The sequence below is a fragment of the Equus asinus genome, chromosome 6, assembly GCF_041296235.1.
Source record: "Equus asinus isolate D_3611 breed Donkey chromosome 6, EquAss-T2T_v2, whole genome shotgun sequence".
NCBI lineage: Eukaryota > Metazoa > Chordata > Mammalia > Perissodactyla > Equidae > Equus > Equus asinus.
In genome coordinates, this window is record NC_091795.1 from 63,740,045 (window position 1) to 63,765,963 (window position 25,919).

Here is a 25,919-nt window from a genome sequence, read left to right on the forward strand (position 1 = left end):
GGTCTTATTTCCCTTGATATTAGGCAGCTGGGACTGGAAGCAAACGTGAAAAGCAGATTTGCCACTCCCCCAGCTTCTCCTAGGAGCATAAGTTGATCCCCTGCTGGTGGGAGACGCAGCAATGACTACAGGACTCCAGTGTTTCCCAAACCCACACAGGAGAGGAAACTGGGCTATCCCCAGGGGCAGCTGATGCCTGGAGGGAACTGCCTCAATCCCAGAAGTGCAGAGTCATTTCCATTTCATGTTGAATGTCACTCTTTTCTCAAATAGTCAAAATAGCACCCATGCTATTCCAAGGCTGCCCCTTATGAAGACTAACTGGGCCCCATAATTACAGTTTTCTTTGCAGGAAGTAATCACTACAGCTCAGCTATTTTCTCTCTTCAGGATTTAAATGGGGTGGAGGTGAGGGGCGTTCCCTAACATCATAGATAGCTGCTTTCTGTTTCTTCTGTATTTTGTGTCCTTTTTTAAAAGCAAAATGCCTCAACACGAATTCTGAAAATCATCATGGTAATAGAATTCCAAGTTTTTCACCAAATTTTCTATGCATACAGCAGCGATGGATAAATGTAAATAAAACCTATTGGAAGTGAAGGTGCATATCCCCATGGAGTTTTTCTGTAACAGATGGCAGGAACAGAGAAAACAGTTATGGAACTCATGCTCCAACACCTGCCTGATACCAATGGCCCAAATTCTGCTGAGCGATGGAAAGGCTAACTACCTACCATACGATTACCCTCTACTCATGTGATTCACCTGCATTTGCAGCTGAACTCCCAGGAGGTCACCACCTCATCCTTTACCTGCTTATGTTACACTGAGAGTGTTAGGGCTTTTACCATGAAGAAAGCACACCTGTGGTGCCTCTCCCAGTCCCTCAGCCCCAAGGAAACACCCACATCAGCGGAATTCTTTACGCTCTGTTTTACATGCTCCTCTCTCATCTCTAATGGATGGGACAAAACAGCTTTCCCCCTGAAAAATAATTATCTAAAAAATTTCAAAGGACATCAAAATTCTAATGTAGTACAATAATGATTTAAAAAACTCTTTATCATCTAAGATTCTGACCTATAACATCCAGAACCACTGCCCACTGGAGAGCAATGGGTCAAACAGGTCCAAAGGAGCCTTCTCTGTGCATTTAGGGAGGGAACTGGGCCGTTCCCAGGAGGCTGTCCTTGAGTATTTCTCTGCTCCATCTGGAAAGGTCCAGTCCACGCAAAGGATAATCTGGGTCTTTTTTCTTCTCTTTCAATGTTTAATGAGCTACAGAACATATCTTAATATTAAACAATCTCTCTGTCAATGGGGAACTTCCCAATCAGACCCTACAGCTAAAGTCTGGACCCAGGCTACGCAGGACAGTAGAACGGATCATGCAGGCTGTGAGACTGGCTCCAGCAGAATCGGTTTTCAGTGCAGAGCAGGAACGTTAACTGGTTTTGGATTTCCCTACCCTTGACATTTAGCAAAAGGCTCCAAACAGAGGACTTGGCCTCTCCTTTGTTAAGCGCCTTTTATAAGGTGCAGTCAGTTTCCTACTTATGTAGCTGCTTTTAACACATGGCTTTAAAACTGACTGTGGGGGCCGGCCCCATGGCCAAGTGGTTAAGTTCGTGCACTCCACTTCGGCGGCCCGGGGTTTGCTGGTTCGGATTCCGGGTGCGGACATGGCACTGCTCGTAAGGCCACGCTGAGGCGGCATCCCACATGCCACAACTAGAAGGACCCACAAATAAAATATACAACTATGTACTGGGGGGGTTTGGGGAGAAAAAGCAGAAAAAAAACGATGAAAAAAATTGACTGTGGAAAAAACTTGGCATCCAGGAGTTGCCCAAAGATGACCATTTTTCATTCTAACCAGCCCCAGTCTTGCCCACCATGGGGCATCATCACAGTCAAAGTGGGCAGAGATGATATCATTCCTTTTCTTGGGCACCCAACATCTACCTGCTATTCCCAAACCAAGATGGATTCGTCCAAGCGTGTATACTATTCAGCCAGGACAGGGGACATCATGAAGAAATCTCTTTTTTCCTCTAGACACTCTATGTTCAAGTTTTTAACCATTAAATAATCTGTACTTATTGATCTATTTCATTTGACCTGCATGGCCATGGTCAATGGCTTTCAATGGCCCACGGAGTCACCGTTGTGTGTCTGCAAGAGAGTGACACCCAATCCCACAAATGGTTTCAGGGAAGACCCAGGCAGCATCTTGGAAAGCTTTCTTGTCTCCAGACATATTGGCTGGATGAAGTTTTCTTCCACCTTTTGCCAGTAGGGCTACAAAGGGGGTCTTATTTAAAAAAACAAAAACAGATAGCATGACTACAAGCATGCTCATATGGAAACATGGGCATTAGGAATGTGTGGAGAAAGTTGAGTTTTCTATACAAAGGGGATCTCCGAGGTGGGGATGGTCAAGTACCAAAAAGTCTTCCCTCTCAAACAATCCAGAAGGCAAAACCCAAGAAGCCCTTCAAAGTAACAAACATAAATGCTCTCTGTAACTGCGTCCTGGTTTGGCCAGAGAAAGCCCTGGACCACGCTGCTCTCAGAGTTACTTTTCCCCACCTCCACATATACCTTTCTCTATGGATGCTCATTTCGTCTCTGGCACAGGTGACCTCTGCTCCAATCTTCCCCTCAACCCCATCATGTGCCCAATTCAGATCTAAAATGCAAAGTCACCCATCACTTTAAAAAACACATACACACAAACACCTACTCACGCTCATATCAGACATACAGGGCAGATACATACACACAAGCCCACCTAACATGTATGCTTATGAATATTACATCATTTCTTTTTCCAAAGATCTGTGTTTTCAGATAATGAATATTTATCGATGATCTGCTACACGTAGGCCTTGCTAAGTATTGTGGAGCAGTCAAGACATACAAAAATATAATTCATTCTGCCCTTGCTTTTAAGCTGCTTACAAAGAGCAAATGAGACAAGAGATCTCCCTATACACAAATAGCAACAGACTAAATATTTGCTGTTGCTGCTGCTGAGGGCCAGACACTGTGTGGGCTGGCAGAAACACACAAGAGATAGTGGTGGGTGAGTTCAGAAGACAGAATCACACCTGATACACTCACAGTTTCCTTTGATCGCCCATGTATATAGTTTAGGAGACTCTTGACCTTTGTAAAACTCTGCTTTGACTTCCATTAACTCCCTTTGGAAAACATATAAGCAAGTGTCCAAGGGACATGACAGTGGCAACGCCTGATATAATTCACCTCTTTTAGAGAAAAAAATTGCATTATTTCCTTGATCAATCAGTTTGATCGGTTTTCTACCAATCTCTCATTTCATAAGAACACAAGATACAAATCTGTGGATGACTTTAGGACTCAAAGGTGATAAATTAAAGGTGTTGTCCCCCTTCCCATTTTATTTATTCCTCCTGCCCATTTGTTAAAAGACCTCATCAAGTGAGACACAGTTGCCTCTGGCGCCTACTTTATCTTTACTTTTCTTAAGTATTTATTGAGCACTACTTTCTATCCATCACTGAACTTAGTGCCAAATAATGGGATAACTAATTTTTAGAATAAAATGTAGCAGATCTGAATTAGATAAATTACGGCAGCCTTACAAAGAATCTCCTGATGGGGCCAGCCCAGTGGTGTAGTGGTTGAGTTTGCATGCTCTACTTTGGCGGCCCAGAATTCAGGGGTTCAGATCCCAGGCGCAGACCTACACACTGCTCATCAAGCCATGCTGTGGCGGAATTCCATATAGAAAACAGAGGAAGATTGGCACAGATGTTAGCTCAAGGCCAATCTTCCTCACCAGAAAAAAAAAAAAAGAATTTCCTTATTAACATCATCTAGATTTTAAACTTTTTTAGGGTAAGGGCCCCTACTCAAGGATCCAGCCTTGCCTGAGTGTTGAATGAAGACACTAGTTGATGACCCATGAGGTCCCAGAACAATTTGGGATGGCTGTGCTTCCCACAGCTCCTAGTCTACCAACCACTTCCCTTCTAAGCACAGGAGACTGGAGCTCAGGCTAGGGTTCCTTTTAGATGTTAACAGACTGCTTTTTGGTAATGTCTTTATTTTAGAGAGGCTATCTATCGGTTGCTCCCACTGACAGTTAGGTGTGGCAGTCAGGAGCAGTATGGGAAAGATTCTAAGGCACCTCTGGGTTCACAGGTGCTGTGATCAATTAATACTGCCTGTCGTGGGGGTGGACTAGATGAAGGATGCTCAAGGGCCGTGCGCCTGCCACTCCTGATATAATGGAAACAGCAGAGGCCTGGAAGTGAGAGCCCCCAGCTTCAAATCTGGGCTGTAGCACTCTGTCTGCATGACCTGAGGCAAGTCATTTTGCCTCTGTACAACTCAGCTCCTCATCTATAAATGGGAATAATATCTATTTCACAGAGTTGATGCAAAGCAGTGGTTTTCAAAGTGTGGTCTCAGATCAGCAGCATCAGTATCACCTGGGAACTTGTCAGAAAGGCAAATTCTCAGGCCCCACCCCAGATCTCCTGAATCAGAAACTCAGGTGATGAGGCCCAGCACTCTAAGTTTTAATAAGCCCTCCAGGTGGTTCTCATGCATGCTAAAGTTTGGAACCCTGTTGTAAAGTATTACATATTAAATAATAAGTCCTACAGTACTTATTTTAAGGAGAGGAAATCATGCTTTTAATTTGCTACATAGTGACTAACAAAGTGCCAGGCTTACCACAGGTGCTCAATAAACTCTAGCTTCTCTCCCTTTCTTATCAAAATACAAGCTGCCAACACAAGAACCTAGGGAGTGGGGAAGAGGATGGTGGAGGGAGGGGTGGGGGTATATATTGTTTCAGTTCAAGATATTAGATAGGGGGATGGTTCCAAGACCTAAGCAAACCCTTGGCAAAGCATCTGGGGTATTTCCTCCCGAGGGAGAGATAGGAGGATGGGCTCAGGCTTCTGGAGCCATGACAACAATGACGACTGTCAGGGACCAGGGACACTTATGCCACACATAACACTAGAGAAGGGAGGATTACACAGGGGAGATCCAGTCCACAGCAGGCTTGCCTTAGTTACAGCTCATCCAAAGAGTTGCTGTTACTTCAGTCCCAAAGGCCTCTATTTTAAAATAATTTCACTTGCTCCACAGTGCAAACTTTGAAAACAGGTCTATTGAGGTGCCTGCATTGTACGTAATAATGACGTGGTGCGTCCCTCCCGTCCACCTTTCACTCCCCACAAATATCACTGCATGGGTAGTTTCATTTGCCTCACAGGTATAAACAATGGGGCAATGATTTCCATTCCAACACAGGCCTTCGTGTGTGTAGCAATATATTTATAAAGACAAATAAATTGTTAACCATCAGGGAAATGCAAATTAGAACCACAATGAAATACCACTTTATATCCACTAGGATGGCTTTTATTAAAAAAAAAAAAAACCCAGAAAATAACAAGAGTTGGTGAGGATGTGGAGAAATTGGAACCCTGGTGCATTGCTAGTGGGAATGTAAAATGATACAGCTGCTGTGGAAGACATGGTGGTTTCTCAAAAAATGAAACATAGAATTGCCATATGATCCAGCAATTCCACCTCTAGGTTTCTACCGAAAAGAACTGAAAGCAGGGACTCAAACAGGTATTTGTACACCCATGTTCCTAGTAGCATTACTCACAATAGCCATAGATGGAAACAACCCAAATGTCTATTTATGGAACAATAAACAAAATGTGATATATACATTCAATGGAATATTATTCAACCTTAAACAGGAACAAAATTCTGACACATGCTACAACATGAATGAAACTTGACAACAACTGAAACAAGTCAGACACAAAAGGACAAATATTGTATGATTCCACTCATATGAGGTACTGAGAATAGTCAAATTCACGGAGAAAGTAGAATAGTGATTCATAGGGGATTGGGGGAGGGAGGATAGGGAGTTATTGTTTAATATTTACAGACTTTTCAATTTGGGATGACGAAAAAGTTCTTGAGATGGGTAGTGGTGATGGCTGCAGAACAATGTGAATGTACTTAATGCTACTGAATTGCACACTTAAAAATGGTTAAAATGGTAAACTTTACATCATATATATTTTACTACAACAAAGAAAGAGAGTAGTTAACCACTTTCATCCCACCATAACCAAAGAAAAAAGACACCACAACGTAAACCTTCTACAGTACCCCCAAACTCTCACACACAGCAAATGTCACAAATAAAAAGAACTCCAAAACCTCTCCACGCTGGAAATCTAGAATGATAATGGCAGCTATATGCTTTCAAGACAAACAGTATTCCCAATTTACTTCCACTTGCCAGGCTCCAAACACATCTGATGTGAAAAAGAGACAGCCAGCTGAAAATGGGGATTTGGCTGCACAGCTCCAGTGTGTTCACTCAGTGGCTTCAAAAACCCCATCCTTCTTCCCGTTAATGAAGGTTTACTTCGACCTTTCCATTAGCGCACTAACTACTATTAAAAAAGCCATTTATCAGATTAACACTGAGGACTGCAAAAGTCATCTGCAAGCGGCGTGCACTTTTCCACGTAGGGGTTGCCATGCCAACAGCAGCTCCACGTTCACTGTACAGAAGTATCAATTTCAACAAAGTCTTGTTTCATAATTGTGAGGACTGACTCAGTCTTGTCGTCCCTCCCCACTTCCCAAATGCACACCCATGGCAAAGGCTCCACCAAAATCAGGTAATGACCAAGAAAGGGAGCAATTACAAAATTGATTTGTGGAATGTCTGCACACTGAAAATGTTGTAAAGCAGGCAAACATTATATTACTTCGTCTCTCTCTCATCCCCATCCCAATTCTTCTGGAGTACAGTTGAGGAATTTGATGTGATAACAGTCTGGCCAGTAATTCTAGAAAAAGGGGTCCCGGGTGAACAAAGTGAAAGAAAGACTATAATTATGCAAGTTTTTGTAATAGATTATTTGCCTGGAAAGCAGACAACTATAAACAAAATGGACTAAAATTCTTGGATTCTATTGGTGCCAATTTTTGTTTTAAATGATGCCTGAGAACTTTTAAATAAATGTGTTTAAACTGACCAGCATTATCATGCTTCTTGATTTAGAAGAAAGTCAGAAACAGAGAGCTCTAGAAAACAATCTGTCTTGACTCAACAGTAAACCTAACGAGCAATTTCCAACCACAAGCACTGAGCCCCAGGCTCATACTAAAAGTCTTGATTAAATAGAAGAAATATTCAATCCAGTTTAAAATGATTCAAAGAAAACAAGCACAAACTGTAGACACCTGGCTCCTGATCAAGCAGGAGTCATTTTTGTGTTGAAGTTTACTGTAAATCTATACCAACTTCCAACCACAATCAGCAGTGGAATAGAAAAAGCTAACAGCAACCCTTAAAAACACACAGCTTTCAGGGATGGGATAGAAACATTGTAGTGATAGCATCTATTTCAGCGAAAAAAAATTTTTTAAACTTCTAAGTGTAACAAATCTGAATGATACTGTATACACATTAAAGTTTTCAACAGCACAAATACACTGCTATGTAAAGAAGAGCGTCTTTTAAAAGATACAGATTGTGCCACAAAATTTCAGGAGGGCAATACCAATTAAAACCTAAAATGGAGCTTATTTGAAATCTTGGTCACAGGAGCGCCACTGAAGAAAAACTCGTTCTCCCAGCCAGTGGCTCCTTGCTCAAAGCAGACACATGGGCCACACCGGGAGATCACCAAATTCAAAGGGAGACCCAGCCCCGACAGCCCTCATTGCCGCAACCTCGTCTATGTAATCACGTGATTTATTCCAAGCCCAGAGAAAGGCCTACACGGGCACAAAACCTTTTAATTTGTAGTTATTTCTGGGACACCAGAGCTGACACACTGGTCAGGAATATAAAAGAGATGCTGCTTTTCAGGTTTGAGAATAATCTTTGGGCTGGTTATAGCTTGTTTTCTGAGCCTGGACACGTCCGTGAATAGGGGTTGCATTATGATACATCTATAAGTGGAACTTAACACAGCTATATTAAATCAATGCACCACGGTAGCAGAGAAAATTCTGATATACTGTTCTATAGAAAATGCATTTTTTTCCACAACAGCCTATAAGATGATAAAATTCTGTAATTACATATCCATATTTACCACACAGAAGAGAGGATGTTCACTATAGTGTTAACAGTGGTTATCTCTGGATAGTGGAATTTTGGTGATTTTTATTTTTATCTCGATGCCTTCCTGTACTATGACATTTTACAGGGAACATGTATACTTTTTATAATCAGAAGAAAACAACTTAGCTACTTTAAAAATAATTTCACAGGAGAGACAATTTATGGGGACTGAGGGGTGAGGGATGTGCATGTGCACACCTGCACGGTCTCCTAACTACCCTGATGTTTAAGTCTCCCGCCGAGCAATGTGGGGGCCTTGCCCCCCCTGCCCTTGACCCACGGGGCCCGAGCACCCCTGGGAGACGTTCGCACATCCCTGTCCTCTCTCCACATCCTGCTCTCCGTCTAGCAGCGTCAGCGAGCTGCCCCCGCACTGGGGCAGCCATTCAAGAAGCAAGGAAATATTATGCAAGAGCACAGGAAGTCAGAGGAGACAGGATTCTGGGCAGGCCTGGCAAGCAGTCTGTGTGAACTCCAGTGAACAAGCGGACTTTGCTCAGTGGGGCTGAAGCCAGCAGAAAGCCTTCCCAGGGCGGCAAGGGAGAGCTGACCACCTCAGGTCTCTGGCCAGGGGGCAGCCATCCAGAACTTGCTGTACCTGATGTCAGGCAGATAAACCCGAGTCCCAATATTTCTACTTTTTTGGCCCATGTTCAAGGTGACTCCCCGACACTCAGGCACAGTGACTCACCTCTGTCCCACATTGCACCCTCCCTCCCTCTAGTACAGCATGACTCCATTCAGTAATTTTCAAGCTTGTTCCTCTCAAGGCCACTGGCTTTCTAATTCAGTCCCCTCTCTCTTGTTGCCTCAGATCAAAGGACACAGTACTTTCAGATAGCTTGTCAATCATCTCATGTTAGGAACAACCCTGCGCACCCCAGATATGTTCATTTATACACACACACAAATATATATACATATGGATCATAGCAGTAATAACCCCTTCTTTTGCAGTAATTTATATTTTCCAAGCCCCAACCCAATCGGCAGGGCAGGGATCAGAGCAGCCACCTGACAGAGGTGGAAACTGAAGCTCAGAGGGAGCCCATGACAGGTTGCAGAATGACGGCGTCAGAGTTAGGAGCCTCCCAGTTAAGGGTGCTCTCTCTCAGCCCAGCAGCCTGCCTCCTTCTTCCCCGGCATCAGGAGGTGAGACACTGCCCCTCCTAACCACACAGCTCTTCCCTTCTGGAGAAACCACTGGGCAGCGCACATTCTGTCCCCCCTCCATCCATTTCCTTCTTAAGGGTGGTCCTGCTGCTGTTGTGGAAGTGGATCCAGTCCCTTCTCTGTGGCATCATGCCATGCCCAATAGTGACTTCCAAGTCTCTGCTCCTCTCCACTTTAACAGAACCTGCTCTCGGAGACAAGGGCGTTACAGGGGAATTGGAGAGGCTTCTCCAACCCCCCACAGATCACCTTTAACCTCCCATCCTCCTTCCATAAGGAAGCACCTGGAAACAGGAGTCAGGACCAGGCTCCACTGAGACCTCACTTCACAATGGAATTTGAACCCTAGAAAGAAAGAATCTTTGAGTCTATCTTGTCTGGTTCCTACCTACTGGCCCATTTTAAAGATGGACAAACTGAGGCCTGGAGGGCACCCAGCTGGTTTCCACTCCTCTGTCCTTTCCTCCAAGCCACAGGAATTCCACTGGACACACACACAGTACATTTCCCAAGCAGAAAGGGCCTCGATGTGAGTGGTGGGATAGACAGGCCTGGCAGAAACGGGGCTGTGGTCGCGGGATCTCCACTCCCCTTGCCTGTGTCAGGATCAGGCAGTGGCATTTCAGCACACAGAACCAGCCACGTAGGGAATGTCACCCCCCCAGTCATTGCCCCTGGCCTGACAATTGCTAATTGTGGTGAGGACCAAAGGTGGCATTCTCCTGGGACCCTGTTGTGGATTTCCAGACGTCACCAACCCACAATGGCCCCTACTCCTCTGGTGTAAACATTGCCAAATAAGACAAACAATAACATCACCACCACAGAAAAACAAGGTGCCCAGAGAGACAGCACCAGTCAGCGGAGAGAGGCCAGGGCCTGGGACTAGCAACACGGGCTCCTCCATTCTCTGGCTTTGTGATCACATGTTTGTGCCTCAGTGGTTTCATCTACGTGATGAGAATGACAACTATTTTAATCTACATCATGAGCTTTACAAAATAATTAAGCACTGAACAAATTCAGAAATGATAATGCAGGGTGAGGACAAAGACCCAGCAACCCTGGCTTAATTATTTCACTTAACAAATATTGAAGGAGTCCCTATAATGTATGTGGCACTGCCCCAAACACTAAGGATGTGGTGGTGAGCGAGTCAGCCCATCTCGGCCCTCAGGGAGCTTACAAACTAGAGGGGTAATAAGCAGACAAATAACATACAGCATGCGGGAAGTGTTGTTTAAAAAAAAAGGAGCACAGAGATGGAGGCGTCCAGTTAACTGGGAGAGGTCGGGAGAGGTTTCCCTGAGGAGGTGACATTTAAGCTGAGACCTAAGGCCCAAGTCAGCTGGCCGGTCTCCGGGAGGGGCTGAGGGAAGGGCAAGCTCAGACACAAGAGGTCAGGGATGCTGCAGATGATGGATCTGAGGCCAGAGTTGAGTGACCTGCCAAGTCTCATGGTCAAGGCAGAGTCGGACTCTTCACATCCAAAGCCTCTTGCCGCTTCTAGTAACATCAGGAGGCCCAGGTATCCTCTGGGGGTCAGCGTGCCCCTCATTTCTACATCTCCCAATAAGTCGTCTGACCTTTTAAAGTCCTTGGGCCAGACACTTAGTCCCTTCAGGAACCCACAATTAGGTCTTGCTCGTAAGATGTAAGGCAACAAGCGGGACCTGAGCAGATGTGGGCGGTTACGTCCCTTTAGGTCTAGAGATCTGGGGGTGCTAAATCAGAGGGCAAATTCCCATGGTAACAGGGAACCAGCTGGCATGGACCCTCTATCTCCACAGGTGAGGGGGGAACAGGCCAGGCATGGAAAGGGCACATCCAAGGTCAGACCATTTTTCAGGAGTTCTGGAAGGTTCTTTGGTCTCCTGGTGTTATCAGATTTCCTCACATCTCAGGGTATGGGAAAAATATAACACATACCCTAAAATCACTCTTGACAAGAGCTCATAACCCTAAAAAGCCCACCCGGGGGCAGGAGGTATAGGGCTGAAAGCAGGCGCCTCTTTTTAGATTGTTCTAAGACTCCCTTCCAACAGCAGTGAGGTCACCCCAACAGGTAACTATGTGCCGAGTGGTTATATTGCTGGGCTTGCTCATAATGATGCCTTCATGGTTTGCACTTTACACTTTTCAAAGGTCTTTCCAACGAGATAATGGTTGCAAAAATGATTTTTAAAGTGTAATATGCTTTCAAAACGTATGGTTTTATTGAAACTCTAGCCCCTTTTAACCTCATAATAGTGCTCTTCAAAAGCAGTTAGTGTCTAACCCCCATTTAGGAACGGAAACATGCAGAGAGGTTAAATGACCTGTCTTAGGTCATACAAGTCAGAAAAGGATCTAGAACAGTGTCTCAGACTCCTAGAGATGTTTGAGAGCTCCTCTGAACCTCATGTGGATGCAGGATTTGCCAGGGACACAAAACAAGTGAAGATGGCCCTGGGATCATTTACAATCTGTTTGCCAAGACAAAGGCTAAGAAACACGGAACTCTTGTGGTCATCCCCTGACGCTAATTTTGGAGGCAAAGGAATTCAAGTGGGTGAAAGTTTGTCCCTTTCCAAAATAAACATGTACTCTGCCTTGGCCCAGAAGATCTAACTCAAGGAGAATTAAGTTACATCATTACCGTGTAACATTTGGATCCATACAAGGAGCTACAGGTGGCCCAGAATCGCAAGGCTTATGTTGAGCTGAATGCAGAAAATGGTTTCAGATGTGCTCAAGTGGTTGGCTCAAGAAAGAAAGAATCGATGTTCACAGTCATCTCAGACTCCTTTCTGCCTGGGTTCTCTGGTCACCAGGATTTCCCAAGGCCCAAAGCTGGCCAGCAGCTGCAGTGACCACACCACCATCAAGTGTGCCCAGGTCCTATCACCTCACTGACCTAGGCGGGGAAAACAGTTTGCTGGGAGTTCAGCAGGGGCAAAGTTGTTATTTTTCAAAAGGAACTTTCACTTGGGAAAGGAAGAGAAAAAAAAAAAATACAAAGGGATAGTAAAGCAAATTTAAAGATTTCAGACCCTAATGCTGTAGTCACAGATTAGCTTAGTCAGGACACCTTCCTCTTCCTTCCTGAGGCTCACCTGCACCTGTGGGAAGGTAGATGCTAGACTCAAATTTCTAGCTCTGGCTAGATTTGAGTAAATGCCACTTTCTGACCTGTGGGGTTTCTTTGGACACCCCTGAGGCAGCTTCCCAGGGGTTGCCCAAGGCCCCAGACAGCCCTGTGTCTGGGCTGGGCTACACTGGGCTCTAGAGCTCTCTGCCACCTGTAGTCCCAGAGGAGGAAGGCTCCTTCCACCTGGATCCAGAGGACCCTCCCTGGGCTCAGGCCCAATGTTGAGCAGCCTGCACACCACTGAATAAATCAATCGTCCCTGGGCTGGGCAGCAATTTCCCAGTTCCAAAACCATTTACCAATTACTAGAGGGGACAGAAAGGAATAAGAGACGAGACACGCAGTTGTCGTGATGAGATTAAATTCCAAGCCAAGAGTTTTCAGAAGCTGCAGCCTCCCTCGAAGTACCATTGGCCGGGGCATGCTAAAGTGACTTGTTGGCCTTTACTGGTCCCCAGTGTGGGATCTTCTCCAGTGATTCCAGATCCCTGGCCAAGGCCCTGTTCACAAGTGTCTAGCCATGACCTCAAGCACTTCTAAATACCCCCAGGGGAGAGTTACACCTGTTGGCAGAGGGGAAAAACCCCAGCCATCCTACCCAGGTGACTCCAGAAAGATGGCTCCTTTTCTCTCTCTTCTGGCAGCATCTGGACAAGAACATCGAGTTCGGGCTTTAGGGAATGGTGTAGCCACATAACAGGAAAGGAGAAGGCCAAGGAACTGCTCAGCTGCAGGGCTCCACACAGGGAGCGCAGTGAACAGTTACTGGCAGAGACTGACAGAGGGGATGGCCTGGCTTGGATTTGGCCATCTCTCTCCCTGCAAATAGTGGAGTGTTGAAGGGACTGTCCTATCTTTCTACAATGATCAGACTCAAAAACCCAGACTCTGAATGAGAAAGGGCAAGAAGAGATAGAATGAAAGCCCTTATCAAATTATCAAGGGGACAAAGACTTTGCCATCAAAATGAGAACACGGGATGAGGTGACTGCACTCCCTCCTCAGAGCCTGAAGGAAGCTATTTTAGAATACAGTAAGCTGTCCCCTTCCACCCGCCCCTCTGCACACTGGGAAGCATTTATTACCCTGAGGGGTATAGTCCAAAAAGAAAAATATTTCAGAGTGATTCGGGGACATGTGCAGACGACTGATTTCCTAAGGGACATGGGGAGGACATTTGTACTCTTTGAGGTCATTCTTATGGAGGGCAACCAAGGCCTCCTCCAACCACCCCTTGGTGCTCACACTAGAGCCAGGTTCCTGGTTGGAAGATAACGGAGGTCCCCTGAGCAGCTCCCTTAGGTCCTGCTAATTCCTAAGAGAGGCAGGCACTGCTCCCACGGCCCCAAGGTGGCCCAAAGATTCTATCACAACATGAGTCAGGGGGACTATCCCTAAACTTCCCAATACCAGCCTAGGCCTGGTCTTCGTCTCCCTTCCATTAACAGAGCTCCAGATTCAGCTCTGGAAGGAGCTGGCTTACCACCCCTGGCCTGTACACCCTGTTTATTCCTGCCTCCTCATTTTACTCAAGCTGTTCAACCCAACTGGAATGCCCCATACCCATCTGCCTATCCAAATTCTACCTAATCTTCAAGACCTAAATGCTCCTCCTTTAAACCTCCCTCTAATCTATGCTCTCTAATCTATCACCTCCCTTTTAACTATTCGCAACACACAAGATTTATCCTTATTCACTCTCAATTACTATCAATCTTCCATAGTTTGCTCAACGTTTTATTTAAGCTAGTTCTGACTTCATTGCAAGATAGCAACATCTTAAAGATAGGGCTAGGACAACCACTAACTACCATAACCATATCACATTGTTTTAAACAAATCATTTTAGGAATTCCTTGACTCACCAATTAGACTATAAGCACTCTGAGCGCAGTCTCCATCTAATGCCTCTTTGCAACCTCACTGTGGCCTGGCACCTGAATTTGGTAGGTAACCTAGAAAGGTTTACACACAGCGATGATGCCAGTACCCCCACAAACCTTACCACATGCATGGCGGGTGACAAAGGAGGATGGGTGAGGTGATCTGAGCAAAAGTTTCTGCTTGTGCCTCTAACCCTCTGCATGACACTTCCAAAGTTCCTGACACAGACAGAATTACTGAGTCTACAAACAATTACTGGGCACCAAATGGGGGCCTCTGTTCTGGGTGCTGGGGGAAGAAAGAACAGAAAAAGATGACTGGATCCCTGCTCTTGAAGGGCTTACCAGCCAAGCAGTGATCAGGGACAGATACACAGATACACACACACTCACTCACTCGCTCAGAAGTAAGCTGTAAAAGCAGCACACAAATAATAAAATAAAGACTGAGGACCATACAAATACAGGGGTAATAAATGAGCTGCTGATGAGGGAAGGCTCCCCAGGGAAGATGACTTCCAAGCAGAGAGCTGGCACTCCCTGGCACACTCTTTCCCATCCAGCTTTTATTAACTTTGAGGTTAACCTGGAACATTCTGTTGTTTGGCTGGTACTTGCCTTGGTGTACTGGGCATTCTTGACACAATACAAGGATGTAAAACTAGGTATCAACAAGACCTGCCTGTGGGCCCCCTCAATTTTTTATTTTCATTTTTCTTTCTTTTATTTTAAAAGGAAAATGAGTAAAGGGTTCAAATCTATATGAATGAGAAAAGCAGAGCCTAAAAGGCAGGCTTTTCAAGTGACCCAAGGGACATCAACAGAGCAATTCTACGATATTTTTTAAGCATGATTTTAGGGACTCAAAACAGGCAAAGTATTATAGGGCACATCAGAAAGTTAGACATCCTTGCCCTTGAGCAACATGCAGTGTTGTTGGAAAGACAAGAACACATAAAATGTCATTAGATAACAAGGAAATATAATCAGGCAGGCTCTTTGGCAAACATAACCAAGAGTTAGAAACAAGTGGAGGGGGAGGTGCCACTGTGGGAATTACTACAGAGGGTTGTGTAGGAGTTAGGCTTTCACTAGGAAAGTGGGAGATATTTGAGTAGAAAGAGAGGACAGCATCCAAGATGGAGGGACTAGGGTGAGAGACCAGAGGTGGGAATGAGTCCTGTGACGGGGGCGTGAACAAGCCTGTGGGGCAGAGGTAGTTGCTTAGGAAGCATGTTGGGTGATGGCGAACGAGGTGAGAGAGCTGGGGTGAGGTCCCTTACTGTCAATGAGATGAACTTCCACTGCCACATAAGCTGCCTTTGGAAAGAAAATTGGGCCGAGGATCCATGCCTTCATTCAGGCTCTGTTTGTGGCTAGCTAATCCTTGGAGATCTTTAAGAAACACTCAAATCTGCAAAAGAAACCTCTTTCTCACCCTGAAGACTCTCCATGCTCCAAGGACATGACGACTCAGCCTTAAATAGGCCTAAAATAGGGCCAGTATCAGCACCATGCAAACCTCTCTGAGAGGCTAGCAAAGCTATTTCAGCAGCCAGGCCCCCTCCTAGCCAGTTAGGTAGCAGGGAAATGCACAGGGCACTAACTTCCACAAAACACCAGAAATCTCAGAGAGTGAGGGTGCCACACAGTGGACTAGGATTTCCCCATCTTCCTGACCACCCCAAAGGGCGCACCAAATGGGAGGAGCATGTCAGCTGAGCCAGGACATGCAGAATGAAGGCAAGGAAGCCAAAAAACTGAGAAGGGCCTGGCTCCCATGCCTCACCCACCATTAATTCCCCTACATCCCTGGTATGGAATAAAAGACACACTCCTACTGTGAGGTGACATGGTTAAATTTATAGAAGCTCCCTTGTCACCAGTGAAATGTGACCTTCATACTTTTCTTATCTTAATCTCTGGGTAAACATTTGTTGTGCAAGTACACAAATAAAGGTTCTAAAGGTGAAATGTGGTATGTCTGGTAACACCATGCTGCTTCAAACCCAGGCACCAGAAAGCCCTTTTAGCTCTGCAGATGCCTTCTCTCTCCCGTATACCCTGGGCACCAAAATTAGCTTCATCAACCTCAGCCAGTGCTGGAGTGAATGCTGCCATTCTAAAATAGCATCTGAGAACTCTTGGAAACAGAGGAGAGAAATACAAGGGTATAGTGGTTTACAGACGCTTACTAAAGAAACCAATTTCACTAGAGAGCTCTTTAAACCAAATACATAAATGAGCCTTATCAGGATTTATCCTGGAATCTCTATAAAGTGAATGATATTCTTCCAGCTCCCTGAATCTCCCACACGGCACATTTTATGCATCCTGATTTTACTCCATTAAGCACAATTGTTGTCATTCAGAAAAATATTACAGAGATATGTTCATAAAAGAGTGTTTAGAAAACGACCTGTGCTTTAACTCAAAATTTTACTTTAGTAACTTGAACAGTCCTACCATTTCTAGAATACTCTGTAAAAACATCACGTGTCCCATTTCCCCGTATATTTGATCGTCCAGAATTGACTTTTTAAATTTTGTTTTGAAGTCTGGAAGAATGGATCAACCCTCAAACAGCCCCTGACAAGCATAATTTTCTGTTGTTTCCACATGGAATTCATAAACAGAGCCAAGCAACCGATTTTCTTGTGTGTGCTTAAAGCCACTTTTCCCTGCAACTGCTTATGACGTATTTTTCCAGGACAATCTTTCTCAACACTCCAAAGTGCTTCAGCAACAGGAAGTCATAAAGGTAGGAAGGAGGCCTGTAAATATTTGCTGTCATTACTCATTAGTAATGAGAATAGTTAGCATTGAAACGTGAATCACCCACTTTGTGCTCTTGGCTCTTCATCACCTTGTAGCAGGAACCCAAGGGGACACACAGGGGCCTAGCCTCACCATCGACTCCGGGGTCCAGTTCTAGGTTTCAACACAGACGGCCTGGTTTGCTTCTTTCAGCAGCTCAACTTCCCAAATATAAAATTAGGATGACGGGTTGCCCTTCCTTCTCCCCACCCCCGACACAGAGGCAAACAGGACAAATAGTGTACCAAGTGACGACAATATGAAAATTTTTTATCGAGAGTAAAATGCATGTATTTGTTAATATGAATACAACATCAAGAGACAGAGAGAGCAGTCTGGCTAGACACACAGCACAGCGATTTAAATGATTACTACAAAAAAATACTCATACACTCTGACATATTTTAAATGATTTATAAAATGCTTCTGAACTGTCTCAGATTGAGCCCATGTGTCCTCTTATTTGCAGCAAACCACTGACTTCCCACAGTCATAGGTTGAGAGCAGGGAGAAAAGGAGACCAAAAGAGTTGACTAAAGCTGTTACAGAGTTGATTAACTTCTACAAAGACCATGATATTGGCTGTACCCCCAGCATTTGCGGGCAGTCAACAGCCATGAGGGCAAACCTCCACCATCACAACATGAGAGCAGCATAATGGAGCCATTTTCCCACTCATGTGGGACCCAATAAAAATTACTAATCTCTTATGATTCCTACCACTAACCTCTGAGGTTTGATTTTTTTATTGGAGGGTACCATAGAAAGGGGATGCAGGAAGTCACTGGAGGAATATAAGAAGAGAGTTCTAACAATCCACTTCCATGGCTTTGTAGAATTGGGAAAATGCCAGATGGATGCACGTCAGATAAATATATTTTTTTAATGGGGTCATTTTTCTTACTGAAAAATCACTCTCTTTGAAATATCTTTCCGCATGAGAAAAGGCACTGCTTCCCAGAGGCATTATCTTGCAGAGGTTACTTGTAACTTTAAAACTGAAGAATTTTTCCAAGTTAAGGGGAAAAAATGTGCCTCCTGGGAACACATGAAACTTCTGGTGGTCACGCCACATAATAAGAGTTTCGCTAATGTACAAGTGGCCTCTGGAAACAGCCTAAGGCAGTCACACAAACCAGTATTTCTTGAGAAATTAGAAAAAAAACAAGGCCACTTCAAGTAGATAACATTCTGGTCCATTCCGCATCTGTCTCCTTGGTTCCAGAGATCTCAAAGGGCCCCGCCACTCTTCTTGACTTTATACTTGCAGATCAGGTCTGCAGCTTTCAATAGCAGGACCAGACAACTGGCAACAAATTACACTCAACCCCTACTTGAAAACTGCAGATGCTGTGAGTGGCACGTACCCACGCATGGCTACTACACATAGGTGACGTGCAACTGCCAATATGGTTTGCTTCTCTCTCTGTTATGATATGTGTTGATGCAATTACATTTTACAGCATTGGGAAAAGGCAAGAAGCCCTCCTAGGTTCCCAATGCAGAGGCCAGTGGTGTGGTGGCTGTGAAAGCTCAGGGTTCATCAGAGAAAGGGCTCTATAAAAATGCAGCATATTATTATCGCGACGATCATAGCTATTCTTTATTCCCCCATCCATTCTTTCCTCCCTGTGTTTGCAATTTCAAAAGATCAAAAGAGCCAGAGGAAGTCTTGTGCATCTTGATTTGGAGATGGTTCTTTAGAAGCCACAGAGGAAGAGCTTCTAACAGGTCCTTCTGCACAATGGAGTCCGAGGCTAAAGTAATTATTGACGTCTTGCCACCAGTTAAGGGTGGGAGGTGGAAAGCTTTGAACTTCTTGGGGGCAGCAGAGAACCACCTCCTATCAGAGTTGAGGAAAACTCACGAAAAATAAGAATTTCCAGGACTTCTAAGTCTACCCTTCAGACCTTCAATCCCTGTCTGCGTGTGAGGTTCAATACAAGTGGTGAGTCACAAAAGAGAGAAGTGATTATAATAACTACAAATGCAAGAACAAAAGCGGTTATCATTTATAGAGTACTTACCACGAGTTGGGCACGGTATGAAATGCTTTATAGATATCTTAGGTCAGGTAAGGCAGTTTGGATCACTGGGTAAGAGCACAGACTCCAAAGACAGGTTGCCCAGTTTGAATCGCAGCCCCACCCACACTACCTATTTGACCTTTGGCAGTTCACCTTTCTATTCTTCAGCTTTCCCATCAGTGAAATGGGGATGATAACAGAGCTTATCTCACAGGGTTGTTATGAGGATTAAAAGAGTTAATCTATGCAAAGTTCTGAGGCGGTGCCTGCTATCTAAGTGTTAGGGTTGTTTTCATTTGTTCCTACCATTTTTGGATTTCTATTAAGGATACAAAATTCCTAGTGCATGGAAGACCTCCAAATAACTGAAGATGATGGAAAACGTAAGGATAAATTTTCATGGCTGCTTTAAGAAGCATTAACAAAATGAATCACATCAGAACCAACCTTGTGCAGGGCACTCCACTCCCCTTCCTTCCGCTCCTGAGGGCAGACATGCAGGTGGATCGACAGGCCAGCCAGGGACAGGTAAGGTTAAGCTGCACCGCAGAATCTCACTAGGTGCACACACCCCCCACCTCCCCCATCTCTAAGACAGGGAGAGACACTGGCAGTCAAATGCAGGAACTATCCGGGACTTGAATAGAAAGATCCAGAAATGTAAGGCAGTCACTCAATCAGACATCTAAGAGCAAGGGCTTGCCTTATCCAGATCATAGAACCTTTGAAAGGCTATTGAGAGCTGAACAGACTTCCCTCAAGAAAATAAAAAACATTCTAGCACCCAGTTTCAGAGGCTTACGGGTGACTCCCTGAAGCCCATTCACAAAGCCCAGGTTATGAAGCTCCCTCTCCTTTCTTGGCCTTCCTAGAGCACAGCTGCCTCCACTGCTCTCCTCAGTGGGACCAGAACCTCCATCACTATCACTCCTGGAGCCCTCCTGGACACCTCCCTCCAGACCCTCACCAAAGCACGTGTGTAAAGAACAGCAAACCTTCAACTGCGGGGGCCTTTCTGTCTATGGTGTCGAAGTACCATACTCTTGAACCTCCACTTTTTCTTTATTCTCATTATCCCCAACACTATTTACCCTCATTTGACCTTCCCTCAGAGCCAGCCTCTATGCCGGTGGTTGGCACTAACCTTGCATGATTCTAGGGAAAACTATGAACCAACTCTCTCACCCTCAAACACACACAATATTTTCAACAATTGTGTGTGGTTACTGCCTGAAATGCTACTAAGAGCTTCTTACCTTTAGCTTCAAACAATTTGATCCCAACAGAAAAGTCACATGTAAGCTGCTAGCTACCTATATTTTTAGTTAAGCTTCCTCGTGTGTCCTTTTTTTCCCCTCAAACTAAGCAACTCGAAGACAAGGACCACGCCCCCTATTTCTTAGTATCGCTTCATCATTCTAGAGTAGGAACAGGCGTTCGATACAAATGTGTTGTCTTATGGATTTATATCACGGTGTGAATAGCAGAGCTGGAGACTAGACACTGGTACTGGGGAGAGTAGGGCTAAAGGGCAGTTGGGGGCTCTACAAGCAAACATTGCTAACTTATATTGGCAAAAGCCCTGCCTGTTATGAACTACCAGTGACAGTGCTGAAAGCAAAAGGAAAGATTCACTAGGCTGAAATGAAAAGGAACACTCATGTTGGTACGGGGCAGAACTGAGGAAAACACAAAAAAGCAAATACCACTGCACAGATTTCCTGAGAAGTGGAAAAACCTAAATCTTGAGATAATTAATGACAGCAAATACTTTCAAATGTGTTGGGATAAAATCCTGGAACACTAAGAATTCTCTAATTGGTTCCTTCCATACGTAAACATTTTATACAATAGATTCCCAAAAAGTTGAGGATCACCCTACACACACACAGATACATAGAGAGAGAGACAGACAGACAGAGAGACAGACTGACTGATTTACATTCCAAGTGAATTAAACAGCTTTAGTCTCACGGTTGTCACTCCTGGTGAAAATATCAAGTCAGCCACTACAGGAATCAATCGAGTTGCTGCTTGAATGTCTCTGCTGATAGGGAGCTCTCTACTTCACAAAGCAATCTGCTCCACTTGGGAACAGTCCTTTGCCTTGGTTTTGTTTAATGAGGTCCACATATAAGTAGATTTTTTTCTACGTTAAAAAAAAGGGAGAGAACTAAAACAATGAATTCATACTTCCCGAAGTTTACAGACACTGGAACTAGCATCAACTCTGCTTCCTTTTTTGCAAAAAGCAAACAGAATCACCCCTGTGCAGCCTGAAGTCTTTTATAATTGTCTAGAAGAGCAAATCTCCTTCCTACAAGGTTCACTGGTTTGGAGGAGGCTAGAGGAGGGCAGGCTAATCCTTTGGAAATCACCCTCACTGTCCAGAGGGACTTCAGGGCTGCGGGTACTATTTTGTCAAGAACAGGAAAACTTAAAGTAATGACCAGGGTTCTGATTCTCACCAGCGCCAACTTTCCCTGTGTCTGGAGGTCACTTAACCTCTCTGGGTCTGTTTCCTTATCCAGAAAGAGAAACTTTACACAATTTCCACGGTCCCTTATAAAATCTAAGCTCTCCATTAGTGACACTGAAAAAACCTGTAGCCACAGAATTCTTTTGAGCTTCATGGAAGCTATGTGGATTAAGTTTTAAATACCTGAACCTATAACATGTTACATCAATTCCTCATCATCCCCGCATTCTTGTAACGCAGTGGAAGAAGATATCAAATGTTGAAGGAATATTTGTAGAAAATACACTTAAATTAAGAAAAACTGTCCAGCAATATTTTTGCCTTCAGAATTGGAAAAAGATGGAGTTTAATTTTAATTTAGCAGAGGAATAACTACATCCAGCTGACAGGGGGAAGAGGAGACAGTTCCAAAGCTTTGATCCAGATGTCTCTGACTTCCCTTCCACTGCTGGCCCCAAAGTGTCTTCCAGAAAGGTGCTCTGAGCTGGGTGTGGCTTTGGGAATGGACTTTGGTCCCTGATTATCCAAGGATCTCATTTACATTTACCTGAACCACTCTCCAATCCCCAGGTACCTAAGAACTTCCAGGCTGTTCTCTCTCAGAAATTGTTTTACCAGGAGATAAGTCACCTAGACACTTTTCAGCTCTTCATAGAGTCAGGACACACAATGAGACCTCCACTTCATTCCTGACAGATGGGTGCAGAAAGGTGAGCACAGTGTCCTTCCCAAACTTCAGTTTCTGACCATCTCTGACGTCACTGGGAATGCCCACTACCACCAAAAGAGCACACTTTGATATTCCCTACTGAGGCCGGCCAGCCAGCCAGCCAGCCAATGTTTAGAAAGCAAACTCTTTCTTATTAAACATTAACTTATCCATCAATGCATGAACGTTTTGAAACAAAATAATCCTGCCCACTTCTTGAAGGATTGTTGTTAGAAGGAACATTGCAAATTGAATTCGGGGGAAGAAATGGCTCTTCTGAACCAGAAGAATCACAACTCTTAAGAAACTGATGCCCAGAATCAAGATCTGAGAGCCCCCTGGGCAGGCACCACACTGCACTTGTGAGGTGCTCCGGGAAAGCGAAGGACAGTCACTTATATGACACACCAACTTTCAATGTGTTCGTTCACATATTTTAATTACACTTTAGTCCCGCAAGGAGCCTGCAGCCGGCAAACAGAGCCAGACGCGAAAAGTAAATAAGTCTCAAAACAATTAGCCCAATAGGAATTGGACAACCCCTCACTGGACTCTGGACGGCGAGGGACGCGCTTGTTTGCCCTGCCAGTCTGCGACACAAAAATCAAGGCAAGTCGCAGACACACTCGGCGGCCACCAGCTCTCACAGGCAATCCCCGCAGTGGTTCTTAAACCCGCCGCTCTCCCGAATAATTCGGAATCCGATGACTCAACTTTCTTCCTGCTCCCATTCCGGCTCCCTCTATCTCTAACGAAGGAGCCACTACAGCCCAGTATGTCCAAATAAATTTTCCCCCGCTCCCAAATTTCTTGCGACGATTAAAATAATGCACAGGACCCAGCGCTGGCAGCGCGGGAGAAGCTGACACTTCACACATCTGTCAAGATTACCATCAGGCCCCACCTACGTGATTGCGACATTCACCAACTGGCATCGCAGTTGTAAAACGTACAAGTTCCCTCGCCGGCTGCGGAGCCAGAGCGCGCGCAAAGGAGCTGACTGTAACTTTGTTTTTTGACTGTTCAGTCCTTATTATTGGCATTATGATACAGGCTATATTGGTTTTACAAAATGCGTTGGAATCTTAAAGTTTCTTCCCTGCTTCGCCGCCCTTCAAAGAGACAGGACTCCAGGGCTGCTCCGAGGCCCCCGGGGGCGCGGCCTCAGGGCCCAGGGTGGTCGGGCCAAGGCTCCCTCACCCGTCTCAGGCCCGGGGGCGCCACAGTGACGCGGGAGGGGGAGCCGCGGCCCGGAAGGGGGAGCCAGGCTCTCCTCCCCCTAGCGATCCGAGAGCGAAGGGCCCGGGCGCCCAGCCAGAACGGGCGCTATTCGCTCCCGTTTATCAAATCCTTATAGGGGCCCGAGGCGGGAACCGCCGCTTTCGACCAGAGGATACGCGGTTTCTGGCTCCGGTCCCGCAGTGGAAATCGGGACACGAGCAAATGAACCCAGGCTCTGAGCTCTCTGGGCCCCCGGCTCGAAGCCAGTCACCCTCTCCCTTCGCGGCTGGGTCCCCATCCCCGCACCAGCTCTTGGCCGCCCGGCAACAGATCTCCCGCGGCTCAGGCTGTTCAGCCCGCCGCGCGTTCCCTTCCAGTCCCCGCAACCCAGCCCTGCCAAGGCGCACCGAGTGAAAGCTCCAGCCCACCCGGGCAGCACCAGCGGAGAGGAGGAGGAGCCGGCCAGGCGGCGAGCCCGGACCCACGTCCGCGCGGCCGCGCCGTGCGCTCGCACCGTCGCAGGCCGAGGGCCGGGCCGGGAGCGGCCGGGAGGGGGCGGGAGGGCAGCGAGAGTTGGCCGGAGTTGCCTCTCACCCAGTGCCGAGAGGCTGGCGAGGGCAAGCGGGCAGACCGTGGCTGCCCTTCTCTGTCCTCTTGGGGGAGAGATACTCGGAGCTGTTGAGAGCGCCCAGTGTCGCCATCCCCTCCCCGCACACCAAGACACCTGCCCCTGCGAGGCAGCCCGGCCCACTACCCACTCGCCCGCGAAGTCAAGGTGCGGGACTACGAAAGGAGTTTCTCCAAGCTTCAGTGGGGTCTGGAGACCCGGAGTGGGGCCCTTCGCTGCGTCCTGGCCCCTCCGCGGGGGCGCGTCCCAGCGTCGCGCTTCGCCTCCGGCCCCTTGCCAGCTTGGGGCGCAGCGCGGGCATAGCAGCTCATTTGGAAGGACCCAAAGAGTCCCGAGGAAAAGAAAGAAGTGGGTGCTGCCCCACACGCGAGACGCGAGGAAGTCGAAAGCTGTCCTGAGTCGAATCAATCCAGAAACATTTCAACGTGCTGGCCACGAAAGTTTGGTGCGTGGCTGTGGGGGGCGAGGGGGATTGGAAGGCACGGCAGGAGCACCTCCGACCTCCAGGGCTATCTCCTTCGGCCTCCTGGCCTCCTTGCGGGCGCAGATTCCCGACTCCTTCGGGCCCCAGAACTCTCCACTGCGAAGCCTCAGCTCCGCGTCCCCAGACGGGGCACCTGCTCTCTCCCTCAGCACCTTCCAAACCGATCCTCAGACCTCAAAGACCTCTCCGCACTCCTCTCCCAGCCGCGCTCGGTCGCGCCGGCCCCGCGCAGCCCCACCACCCCATCGGACCAGCCCCCTCGCCGGCTCGGACGCCCGTTTACCTCTTCTTCTCCTTGTCAGCTGTCATTGTCGCGGTGGCCCTTTGAGACTCCAAGCACCTGGGCTCCACGGCCGGTGGGGGCTGCAGCCGCTGCCTTCGCTGTGGCCCTCGCCCAGTCCCTGGGCCGGGCCGGTGTTACAGGTCCCGAGCGCCCCGCACAGTCAGGTGGAAGTTTGCGGGCGGCTGGCTAGGTGCGGGGGAGGAGGGTGGAGAAAGGTGACCCGGAGGAACCTGCACCAGGAGGCGGGGTCGGGGAACGGAGTGGGAGGAGGCTGTCAAACGCAAAAAGAAGGCAGCGAGAAGGAGATCAAAGTTCCTTTTTCCCTCGAAAAGGAGTCACTTTTCTGGGTTTTCAAAAAAAAAAAAAAAGAAGAAGAAAGAAGTGGCTCGAACGACGGGAGTTGGAAGAGTCCGGGGCCGGGCGGGCGCTGCCGCTGAGATGACCATACAGTCTCAGGACACTGCCGAGGATTGTACGGCCCCCTCAGGAGAGCTGGGGCGAGAGCGCGGCGGGCGCCGGAGCTGCGAGCGGGCCGCTCTCGAAAGTCCGGCTCGCGGGGCTGCCAGCCCACTTTAAAAACTCCTGCCGCCGGCGCGGGGGAGGGCGCGAGGGGCGCGGGCGCGGGGCGGGGCGGGCGCGCGCGGCAGGCCCCGCCTCAGCCCGCCCCGCCCGCGCCGCGCGCCGGGGCAGCCCACCGCGCGCGGGCCAATGGGGAGGCGCGGCCGCAGCCTCTGCCCTGACCCGCCCGCCCCCTGCCCCCGCGCTCGGCTCCGCCGCGGCCCGCCCGCCCCGCCTCTTCCCTCCGCAGTTCCAGGAGTTGTTTATGAGGTCGATGGGGTGGCGGGGAGCAAGGTGGGAGTTCACACCCGGGAGGCGCAGCTTATGGGGGGGATCAGCGGCAGCGAG

At 47.0% G+C, this 25,919-nt stretch overlaps 1 protein-coding gene across 1 annotated transcript in view; it reads right to left on the reverse strand.

The window, feature by feature from the left end:
• Window positions 1-25,603, reverse strand: part of EPAS1 (endothelial PAS domain protein 1) — an 86,837-nt gene extending 61,234 nt beyond the window's left edge. Inside the window, exon 1 of the mRNA XM_014833260.3 lies at window positions 25,014-25,603. Coding sequence (XP_014688746.3) covers window positions 25,014-25,039 — 26 coding nt within the window. The 5' untranslated portion in view covers window positions 25,040-25,603. The remainder of the gene's footprint in view (window positions 1-25,013) is intronic.
• Between the last annotated feature and the right edge of the window lie 316 nt (window positions 25,604-25,919).